The 12,631-nt window shown below is 41.6% G+C and overlaps 1 protein-coding gene across 1 annotated transcript in view; it reads left to right on the plus strand.

Moving 5' to 3' along the window:
• The window catches only part of LYSMD2 (LysM domain containing 2), a 51,759-nt gene that overhangs the window by 22,941 nt on the left and 16,187 nt on the right, over window positions 1-12,631 (plus strand). The window contains exon 2 of the mRNA XM_075855217.1: window positions 11,211-11,554. Within this exon, the coding sequence (XP_075711332.1) occupies window positions 11,211-11,554 (344 nt within the window). The remainder of the gene's footprint in view (window positions 1-11,210; window positions 11,555-12,631) is intronic.

Raw genomic sequence — 12,631 nt, forward strand, 5'->3', positions numbered from 1 at the left:
AACTGGGACTAAGCCTACATATATACCTGGGGATGGTAGGATCCAGCATTGAACTGATTAAAATCACCCAGGGCAGAATGGGAGGAGTGCAAGAACAACAAGTGGAGGCAGTCACTAACCCCACATATATGGATATATATATATATATTAATTATTTTATTTTTTTATATAGAACGAGTGGACTTCCCTGACACTAAACCCTAACTAGGGCAAGGGTTCCTAACACTAAACCTAACTAGATTTTATGTGAACTTGACTGACGCTAAACCTAACTACGGTGACTGATTCCTGGCGCTAAACCTAACTGACTGATTCTGGACACTAAATTGCCTGACGCTATACCGAACTACGCTTTTTGACGGTTCCCTGACACTAACTAACCCTAATACTAAACTATCTGCTGACTTTCTAAACTGACTTTTTTTTGGTTTTTTATTATATTTTATAAAGAAAATAAAAGAACAAATAATAATCCCCAGGGACCAAAATGTGGCCCTGAAGACTCAAAAGTGGTCAGTGATCGAGATCACTGACCAAAAACGTGGGTGACAAGGGGAACACAAGGACAGGAGTGGGAAGTTGAAGTGGATAGAAGTTCGTAAAAGTTTTGAAACTACTGTTACTGTTTTTAGCACTGCCTCACACCACAACCGCTCTCAACGACTCTCAAACTCCCAACGGAGAGCGGCAGGATCTGAGGTCAGAGCAGGAAATTACGTATACGATCGCTGCTATTGGTCTGTCGTCAATAACCAACCAATAGCAGCTATCGTGGAGGCGGGACCACTACGATTGGTCCCTGCACACTGAGCTGTGATACTCTGCTGTCGGAAGCAGCAGGCATCACTGCTCGATGAAACGCCGGGGGAAAATGGCGATGCGTTTTCCCCTGGACGTATTATTCTGGCGCTGAGCGCGAACAATTCACTTAGCGCGACAGAATAGTGCGTCGCTGAGCGCGAAGGGGTTAGATGATCATTCCATTTATTGAGAATAAAGATTTATTAAAAACCTTTTATAACACATGTAAAAAAGTACGGTAATTGCCATCCTACATCTAATAACTGGTTGTTCCACCCTTGGCAGTACCAGCTGTATTTAGCTTGCGATAACTTGCCATGAGTCTTTTACATCGCTGTCGAGGCATTTTGGCCCACTATTCTTTGCAGAATTGTTTTAATTTGGCAACATTGGATGGTTTTCGAGCATGAACTGCCCGTAAAGTCTTGCCACAGCATCCCGATGGGATTTAATTAAGGACTTTGACTCAGCCACTCCCAAAAACGTTTTTATTTTGTTTTATTTTTGAGCCGTTCAGCAGTGGACTTTCTTGTGTGCTTCGGTTCATTGTCCAGCTACATAACCCAACTGCTCTTGAGCTTTTAGGGTATGTTTACACGCTTAGCAAAATACGTCTGAGCTCTTTTCAAGCGAAAACCGCCCGGATTTTCAAAGCGAAAACAACTCCTGATTTTAAGATGGTTTTTGTAACAACTCGCGTTTTTCACGGCCGTTATTGGAGCGGTTTTTCAATGGTCAATGAAAAACGCCTCCAAAAACGTCCCAAGAAGTGACATGAACTTCTTTTTTTCGCGGGCGTCTTTTTACGTGTTGTAATTTGACAGCGACACGTAAAATTAAAGGGGTTGTCCGAGAACATAATATTTTAAATAACACCATTAAATAATTTAAGTTATAAAAATAAATACATTTGTAATATACTTAAGTTTTCCAAAGTGGCCCCGTTTCCAGATCCTGCCGTCGGGAACTTGATTGTTGACGTCTAGAGAGCGGAATTTATGGTTCCATCAATTATGACAAGTCATCCAGGTCCTGCAAAAATCAAAGTAGCCCTAAAACATCACACTACCACCACCATGTTTGACTGTTGGTATGATGTTCTTATGGTAGAATGCGGTCTTAACTTTACTTCAAATGTAATGAGACCCACGTCTTCCATAAAAATCCACCTTTGACTCATCGGTCCACAGACTATTATCCTAAAAGTCTCGGGGGTCATCTAGATGTGTTTTGGAAAATGCGAGACAAGCCTCTATGTTCTTTTTGGTCAGCAGAGATTTTCGCTTTGCAACTCTCCCATGGATGGCATTTTTGGCGAGTCTTTTTTTTAAAAATTTTATTTTTTATTGTGGAATCGTGTACATTGACCTTAAAGGAGGCAAGTGAGGTCTGCTGTTCTTTAGATGTTCTTCTGGGTGTTTTTGTGACTTCCTGGATGAGTCGTAGATGCGCTCTTGCTGAAATTTTGATAGGACGGAGAATTTTCTCTATTTGTGGATAATGGCTCCTGCTTTGGTTCACTGGATACCCAGAGCCTTAACAGTGACTTTGTAAATCTTTCCAGACTGGTAGATTCAATGTCTTTGTTTGGCGTCTGTATTTGAATCTCTTTAGAACGTGGCATCATGTGCTGCTTTCTGAGACTTTCTAGTTTTGCCTGACACACCAAAAGGCTAAGGGTATGTTCACACGCTTACTAAACAAAAGGGAAAACGGCTCCTGATTTTTCAGCCATTTTTTTTTTATCAAACTCATTTTTTATGGCCATTTTTGGAGCTGTATTTCTATAGAGTCCATGAAAAACTGCTCCAAAAACTCCCAAGAAGTGATAGGCACTTCTTTTTGGCGGGCGTCTTTTTACGTGCCATTTTTGGAAAACGGCCGCGTAAAAAAACGCCTCGTCTGAACAGCACGCCGTATTTCCCATTTGAAACCAATGGGCAGATGTTTGTAGGCGCCCTGCTTCCAATTTTTCAACCGTTTTTTGGGACGTTTATGGTGATGTGAATGACTTTTCAGTTGACCGATTCACACGGTATTTGACCTGTTTTTTGTACGCATTTTACGTGTCAAAAACCGCATTAAAAAAACGCTTGATTTTGCATGTTTGGGGGGATGTGTGTGTCGGGGGGGGGGGGGGGGGAGGTGCGCTCGTCGCTGATTCTTCAAAACAGCTGATAAGCGGCTATGAAGGATCAGCGGCGCCCGGGCATACTCCGCTGCACACAAATAGGACACCGCTCTACTGTGCACACTACACGCACAGCTCTGCTACACACACACACACACACACACACACACACACACACACACACACACACACACACAGCACTGCTACATAGATACACTCGGCACTACTGCACACACACTCAGCTCTGCTGCGCGCACACACACACACTCACTCAGCTTTGCTGCGCACTCTCTCACACTCACACACACACACACAGCTCTGCTACATACAGACACACACACCGTTACAGCAGGTGTGGGGGGAGCATGGGGTTGGGGTCATGAGAGCGGGGGTCTGTGAGAGGGACGGACACGCACACCTTACCTGCAGTGCAGCCGGTCTTCATAATGGCGCCTGCTATCTCCCTACAAACCATCTTCTCTGCTGTGTGGCTCTGAACTGCGGCTGCGCAGTACAGAGCCAGATAGCAGAGGCAATGAATGGCTCACATTCATTATGTCCTATGCATTGTGCTGCCGTATTCCATCTCTGTATATGTCGTCAAGAGACACATACAAAGATGAAATAAAACATGGCAGCCCCCAGTACAGTAAGAAAGTGTTAAAGAGGCTCTGTCACCAGATTTTGCAGCCCCTATCTGCTAATGCAGCAGATAGGCGCTGCAATGTAGATTACAGTAACGTTTTTATTTTAAAAAAACGAGCATTTTTGGCCAAGTTATGACCATTTTCGTATTTATGCAAATGAGGCTTGCAAAAGTACAACTGGGCGTGTTGAAAAGTAAAAGTACAACTGGGCGTGTATTATGTGCGTACATCGGGGTGTGTTTACTACTTTTACTAGCTGGGCGTTGTGTATAGAAGTGTCATCCACTTCTCTTCACAACGCCCAGCTTCTGGCAGTGCAGCACTGTGACGTCACTCACAGGTCCTGCATCGTGTCGGCACCAGAGGCTACAGATGATTCTGCAGCAGCATCGGCGTTTGCAGGTAAGTCGATGTAGCTACTTACCTGCAAATGCTGATGCTGCTGCAGAATCATCTGTAGCCTCTGGTGCCGACACGATGCAGGACCTGTGAGTGACGTCAGATCTGCACTGCCAGAAGCTGGGCGTTGTGAAGAGAAGTGGATGACACTTCTATACACAACGCCCAGCTAGTAAAAGTAGTAAACACACCCCGATGTACGCACATAATACACGCCCAGTTGTACTTTTACTTTTCAACACGCCCAGTTGTACTTTTGCAAGCCTCATTTGCATAAATACGAAAATGGTCATAACTTGGCCAAAAATGCTCGTTTTTTAAAAATAAAAACGTTACTGTAATCTACATTGCAGCGCCTATCTGCTGCATTAGCAGATAGGGGCTGCAAAATCTGGTGACAGAGTCTCTTTAATAAAAAAAACTGAAAAATTAAATAAAGTCAATATAATATTTTATTAAATAAAAACACATTAAAAAAAATAATCATGACCCTGTCCCTTTTAATATTTTGATTCAACAGGTCTGGCAGTAATCATGCCTGGCTGTGGCTAGTGAAATTAAACCTAATTGTCAATTTAATTTTGTTAACTGGTTGATTTAGTAGCCAAGGGGGAATTACTACTTCACATATGGCCAGGTAGGAACAGCATTTTTTTTTTCTTTAATAAATTTAAATCCTCATCTAAAAACCACATTTTGTATTTACTTGTGTTTTCTTTGTCTAATATTAAAAGTAGTTTGACAATCTGAAACGTTTAAGGATACATTCACACGAGCGTAACAGATTTAACGCGCGTAAAAAAAACGCGTGTAAATCTGTCCGTGTGCATTGCGTTATGCATCAGTGTGCTGGGGCATGTGGCTCTTTTTTTTTTTTTTTTCAATTTCATTGATGCGTAAAACACGGACAGCACACGGATGTGCATCCGTGTACTGTCCATGGTTTTCACGCACCCATTGACTTCAATGGGAGGCTAGGTGCGTGAAAACGCATCAATATAGGACATGCAGTGAGTTTGACGCAACTGACACTCGCTGCATGAAAACACTTGCATGTGTAAATGGCCCCATTGAAATCAATGGGGTCGTGTGCTGTGCGTTGTTTCAAGAGTCCCGCTCGTGTGGATGAGCGCTAAGTGTGACATATATAAAAATAGAAGAAATTGTGAATGTTTTTTCACAGCATTGTATGTCCCGTGTATACGCGGAGTGTATCCATAAGGTATAAAGGGAGGCTGTATGCCACTAGAATTGCCTTTTTTTCATATGTCTGGCTGGCATGTGTTAGGGGAAAGCCCAGGAAAGATTTTCCTCCAACTAAGGCATTCGGCAAGGCTTTCTGGATTAAACGTAATGAGACATGATCCCGGTTTTTGCCTCCTAGCACACCTAAGTCGTGCTACATCCATCTGAAAGAAAGGCCTGGTCATGCTCTCCTGCTGAATTATTTAAAGAGGCTCTGTCACCAGACTATCAAATCCCTATCTCCTATTGAATGTGATCGGCGCTGCAATGTAGAGAACAGCAAAGTTTTTTTTTTTTTTTTTTTTTTTTTAAACGATCATTTTTGCCCAAGTTATGAGCAATTTTATATTTATGCAAATGAGCTTTTCAATGGACAACTGGGTGTGTTTTCTCGTATTTCCAACTGGGCGTGTATTGTGTTTTTACCAACTGGGCGTGTATTGTTCTTACCAACTGGGCGTTGTGAATAGAAGTGTATGATACTGACGAATTAGCATCATACACGTCTCATCGTTTCCACCCAGCTTCTTTCACTAAAGACACGCAGCGTGACGTCACACACAGGTCCTTCAACCTTGTCGTCGGACAAAGAAGATACATCGGCTCCCTGTCCAAAAGGTTAATATGCTCGTCTCTAGGGAGTTTACTATGCTTACCTGCACATGGTAATGCTGCTGCAAATTCAACTGTACGCCTGGAGCTGATGTGTCTTCTCTCTTCCGACGCCAAGGTTGAAGGACCTGTGGGTGACGTCGTCATTCCCAGCCAGCTTCTTTCACTGCAAACACTGGGAATGATGACGTCACCCACAGGTCCTTCAACCTTGGCGTCGGAAGAGAGAAGACACATCCGCTCCAGGCGTACAGTTGAATTTGCATCAGCATTACCATGTGCAGGTAAGCATAGTAAACTCCCTAGAGACGAGCATATTAACCTTTTGGACGCCTGGAGCCGATGTATCTTCTTTGTCCGATGACAAGGTTGAAGGACCTGTGGTTGACGTCACGCTGTGTCTGCAGTGAAAGAAGCTGGGTGGGAACGATGAGACGTGTATGATGCTAATTCGTCAGTATCATACACTTCTATTCACAACGCCCAGTTGGTAAGAACACAATACACACCCAGTTGGTAAAAACACAATACACGCCCAGTTGGAAATACGAGAAAACACGCCCAGTTGTCCATTGAAAAGCTAATTTGCATAAATATAAAATTGCTCATAACTTGGGCAAAAATGATCGTTTTTCAAAAAAAAAAAAAACTTTGCTGTTCTCTACATTGCAGCGCCCATCACATTCAATAGGAGATAGGGATTTGATAATCTGGTGACAGAGCCTCTTTAACATGGAGCAGGTGGAATTTTGCTTCATATAGAAAATATGGGCTATAATGATACCACTCCTTCCAGGCACCAAGGCTATCATGAAGGTAGGATGAGAAGCCCCATGATCTCCACAGGGAAGTTCGATTTTGTTAGGCTGAATTCAGACGAATGTAGCCCACCTCGGACGTGAAAAACATCAGTTTTCCACGTCCGAGGCGGACCCATTCGGGACGCGTTGTTACGGATTGCCCACAGACTAGAGTCTATGGAGAGATGCGTGACACGCAGTAAAATAGGACATGTCCTATTTTTTTCACGGACCTTTAACACTCTCCTCAGTCGTGTGAAGGGCCCCATTGAAATACAAAGTCGTTTTAAAGTCCGTAGGTTTAACATCCGTCACACGGAAGAGATTCACGTTTGTGTGAATGAGCCCTTAGGCTACATTCAGACGAGCGTGTCCGACTTGCGCGCGTACGAAACGCAGTGTTTTTCCTACGTTTGTTGTGCGTTGCATATTTGCACCAGTGTGGAATGCGTTTTTCACATCCGTGCAAGCACTTCATTATTTTATTTTTTTAATGTATAGCTCTCTGCTTTTCAATGTATTTGATGCGTGAAACACTGACGGCGCACGGATGTCGTCCGTGTGTTGTCTGTGTTTTTCACGCACCCATAGACTTCAATGAGCGAATAGGTGTGTGAAAACGCACCAATATAGGACATGCAGTGAGCTTCACGCAACGGACACGCTGGGTGAAAAACAACGCATGTGTGAATGGCCCCATTGAATTGCATGGGTCCGTGTGCTTTGTGATTTAAACGCACAGCATGTGGAAGAATATTACGCTCATCTGAATGAGTCCTTAGAATGACTGACCACCTAAAAACATTTTGCTGGTGATTTTTTATTTTTATTTTGTTTTATTATTTTGTGCGTTCTTGGTTTGTTAGTGCTAAGGATTGTATTGTCTTGTTACTATCATTTGATCAAGCTTGACTTGTCCGGCAAGGAGTTGATTTTGTGCTGTGACAACATTGTCCTTTGTGTCAGTTCGGCTGTACTTATCACTGTGCATCCAGGTGTAGAATTTGCAGTTTCAGAGCATTTGTCACATCTCAAGTTGACTGCAGTAAATAATTAAACTCTGGTGTGAGGCAGAAAGAACGACATGACCCTATGTATCATCATACAGACATTTCAAAGTGAAAATAAGATGTAACACTTGCTCTAAAAGAAGTACTAAGGGTCTACTCCATGTACAATCATCCTGGACATGTTCCTGGTGCATACAACCCCCATGGGCCCGACTGATGTTTTTTGGCATATTTTAGGCTGGTATATGTCTGTATTTTTTTATATGCAGTAGTGGTCTATGGGTAAGACACATGCAACTGTATGGCATACGGTTGCTTGCTGCAGAGATATACATTGGGAGTAATTCCCAACATATGTGACTTTGACTTGGATTTAACATTTATGCACCGCACTGTGTTAGAGACCCACGTGTGTATTTAAACACACTCTCCCTTTTACAGCTGCAGACCCATGACCAGCACATGGCCACTGAATTTGAAATTAACTTTGTAATGTGTCTAGATTGTTCAAAAATACCAAGGATAAACCCTAAAGTTTTTATTTCGCAGTGTGACACTCATACTCGAGACCTGGCAAGAAGACCCTCCACCCTTCTTTAACCGTAGCACGAGGCTGTAAAATGAGGCGTTGTCTAAAAGCCTTACACCAGAGATTCCATTTTCTATTGACTGTGGAACCCTTTTCGTAACTCAAAAAAGTGTGATAGACGCAGACCCAAGGTTAAATACCTGGAGAAAAGTCAACTTTCTGTATTGGATTTCTTCTGTAATTTTGGGGTACAGTATTTGACATTCGTGACAAACAGATATGCACCATGGGGCTCAGATTGATTGTGTCATGACTTCATCAAGGAATGCACAGCTCGGTATTCTATTTTTTTCAAATTGTGGCAATTTTACAGAATGACAACCCTCACAGACCATTTGTGAATGATAGGTGGTTCAGAAAGCACTTTGTCCTGACTGGAGCCATCCCTGGCGCCATACAGCTCCCAAACGGAGCTACATTGCCATCTTTTGAGTGTGATACAAGTGTTTCTTCTGAAAAATCTGCCCACCATTATTATATGCAGAATGACAGCCCCCATTGCTTGTGTGTAAAAAGACACCGAAAATACTTCTTCAAATACATTTTTGTTGCTGGTTGCAACTGCTGGTTTTTTTTTTTCTCTAAAGGGAAATTTGCCTTTGCTTCCACATTTATCCTGTGGTGCCTCTGTCCTGTTGAACAGAGTGGGGGGGGGGGGGGGGTGACTAGCGGTTTTGTGTGGGTCATCCCTGTCTCAATGGGTAACCCTTTTAAAAGTGGACATCCGAGGTTGGACGTTCTCTTCTGATTAGAAATGGAAGATGATAGATTGTCTAACCATAAAAAGGTTGCCTGCTTTGGACACCACCTTTCCGTATACCCTGTTAGCGCATATACATTTTAAAGAGGGAAGTTAACAAAGAGTGCCACTTCCTCTATTGACCCAACCAGAGCGATATTTCCTGATTTTCCTCATCAGTGAAATGAATAGTAAACCCTGGCTAATTTTCAGGATAAGTGGCCACCGGACATGACCTTTGCTGTTCTGTAAGGGTATGTGTGCACACACAAAATATAAAACGTCTGAAAATACGCAGCTGTTTTCAAAGGAAAACAGCCCCTAAATTTCAGCCATTTTTTAAATCATATTCGCGTTTTTCGCTGCGTTTTTGACGGCTGTTTTTGGAGCTGTTTTTGGAGCTGTTTTTCTATAGAGTCTATGAAAAACCACTCCAAGAAACGGTTGATGAAGTGACATGCACTTCTTCGCGGCCGTTTTGAAAAACGCCCGCGGAAAAAACGCCCCATGGGAATGGCCGAAAACACTCCGTGGGAACATACCCTTATTGTTACTGTGCCAGCTGAATCCATATTTATGTTCATGTGTTATCTTCACTTTTTTCTTCCTCGTTCATGAGACACAAAGATCCTGCAGTCTCTGTTGCATTAATAAAGACCGTTTTACGGTGTGACTACTGTCCTGGGTCCACTTCCTATATGCCATTGGTATGGAACAACCAAATAGTTTGTGTTCATTAAAATAATAAATAACCATAAAACTCATGTACATTTCAGTACAGTAATTGAATTTACAGTCAGGAAGTTTCAGCTTTGCTCTCAATGTTTCCGCTGAAAGACTTGGCACTGGTAGAAGTATTTCAATATTTCCTGTAGAAGGAGTGTCTGGTTATAAAACGTGAACTGGCCACAATTCTGTAGGGTTTATTGTTAACATAAAAACAAAAATATGTTCTTATGTCGAGTATCTTTTCCTTGGACCTAGTCTAGTAAAGAGACTGACATGTTTTTGCTGACCGCTTTTTACTGAAAGCATTTATTGTACGAGAGAAAAAATACAAAAATAAAATATGTTTTGATCATGCTATTACTTTATTAAGACAAGCTATGGCATGAACAGAAATCCGATAAGTCATAAAGAAACACGTAATTCTGAGATAAAGTGTATACAAATAACATTTCTTATTTAGCACAATGTATTAAAAAATTTTTCTTTCACTACTCCTCCTCCCCAACACACTGCACAGTACTATGCAATAAAGCACAAGTCGGGCAAGAGCTGCTTATCATGAAATAGAGGGAGCCCATCACGTCAAAATAATGGGTGTTCGCCCTGCTTTTTGTTCTTTTTATATACCAGTCTGTAGGCTGAAAGCAATGAAACAAAGCAGTTCTTGTTGATGATGATTGCACAACGATAAACGCCTGCCACCTTAGTTTGCTTAACCCCTTCAGGACACAGCCTGTTTTGGCCTTTTGGACGCAGCCGATTTTTATTTTATTTTTTGTTTTTGTTTTTTTTTTAAAATCTGACGTCACTTTATGTGGTAGTAACTTGGGAATGCGTTTACCTATCCAAGTGATTCTGAGATTTTCTCGTGACATACTGTACTTTGTTAGTGGAAAAATTTGGTCGATAAATTAAGTATTTATTTGTGAAAACCACCAAAATTTAGAGAAATATTTTGCAAAAATTAGCATTTTTCTACATTTTTAAATGTATCTGCTTGTAAAACGGATAGTAATGCCACACACTATCGTTACTAGTTAACATTTCCCACATGTCTACTTTTATGTTTGCATCATTTTTTGGACATCCCTTTTATTTTTCTAGGACGTTACAAGGCTTAGAACTTGAGCAACAATTTCTCACGTTTTCAAGAAAATTTCCAAAACCTATTTTTTGGTGGATCACTTCAGTTCTGAAGTGGCTTTGAGGGCCTTATATATTATAAACCACTCCTGATACCAAGAAAGGTCTAAAGGAAATTCTTTCTTTCTTCCAAATTGACAATTTTAGAAGTACTTGCTTATACACTTTAGTCAAAGCCCCCCACCCTCCATGTGTGTATAGCCACAGTTGAAAGTACTACATGAGTTAAAGCAATAGTGGCCTTGGCTCAAAGTCTACATACGGATAGCCAGAGCTGGAAAGGGAAGTAAATCGATTAGTTATAATTATATATAAATATTGAATATTAAATTGTAATGCATTTTGTTTTCTCCATTATTTTCTAGATGGAGCAGATTAAAAGAGCCAACAAACTTTTTTCTACTGATTGTATCTTCTTGAGGAAGTCACTAAATATCCCGATTAGAATAGAGAAGCCCTTTCTTTTTAATGGACTTAACTTATTGGACTCACCAGAAAACGAATGTCAAGAGGATAGTAATGCATTGGGTGAAAAAGGGGTGTCCCCTCCAGCAAACCACACATCTCCGCCCAGCTCTCCCGAAACAGGCCAACCAGTAGTTTCACAAGATGAAGAGCTATCTGCCAAAGACTTCCTTCATAGATTGGACTTGCAGATAAAGAGATCTACACAAGCAGCCAAAAGACTTAAAGAAGAGGAATACCTCAGGTATGATAGCAGTTGTAAAAAAATAAAATAAAATTGTTTATATGGACAACATAGATGGGGATTGCCTGCTTGGGACCCCCCCCCCCCCCCCACAGTATTGGGGAGAGTGGATGCAAAGAGCTACACCTACATTGACCTGTAGTCCCCTAGTGTATTACATAGTTGTGGTATTTCATTGTGCTCATTTAAATGAATACACTATTCTGCAGTCGCTAATGTATTAGAAGTGTGCGGTAGTCTGAGCTGCACCTGGCAGTAACAGCCGGTTGCCTCAGAGTTTCATCGTGATAAATTTAGTTGGTGCATCCCTTTTTTTTTTTTCTTTAGCCATTTCTTTAAAGCACGCAGCTGTGAACATAGACGTGTGTGGTATGTATCAACTCCCCAAATCTTACAGTTCTTTGCAGAGGTTTTTTTTTTTGTTTTTTTTTGCTTGAAGGGTCTGCTTCTATACACACACATTTTAGTTGCAAAGTTGAGTTTTCATTAAATTTTTGCTTATCACTGATGCAAAGTTGCGTGAAGGTGGTCGTGTGTGTATAAATGATGTATTCTTATAGAGGCTCTGTCACCACATTATAAGTGTCCTATCTCCTACATAAGGAGATCGGCACTATAATGTATGTGACAGCAGTGCTTTTTATTTAGAAAAATTATCTATTTTTACTACGTTAGGAGCGATTGTAGCTTTATGCTAATTAGTTTCTTAATGCCCAACTGGGCGTGTTTTTACTATATGACCAAGTGGGCGTTCTAAAGAGAAGTGTGTGACGCTGACCAATCAGTGACCAATCAGCGTCATACACTTCTCCCCATTCATTTAGTCAGCGCATAGTGACACTGCGTTGTTCGCTATGTGCGGTCTTATACTGACCTATTAACGTTCACTGAAGTGTTTAGACAGTGAATAGACATTCCTTCCAGCCAGGACTGGATGTCTATTCACAATCCCGACACTTCGTTAACGTTTCTGTGGTACTTACAGCAGAGCAAGCGTAATCTCCCTGTAACCTGTCATTTACGGCGTGATCTCACGAGATCACGCTGTAAATGACAGGTTACAAGTGACCTTGTGAA

The sequence above is a fragment of the Rhinoderma darwinii genome, chromosome 3 (genome assembly GCF_050947455.1).
Source record: "Rhinoderma darwinii isolate aRhiDar2 chromosome 3, aRhiDar2.hap1, whole genome shotgun sequence".
NCBI classification, from domain to species: Eukaryota; Metazoa; Chordata; class Amphibia; order Anura; family Rhinodermatidae; genus Rhinoderma; species Rhinoderma darwinii.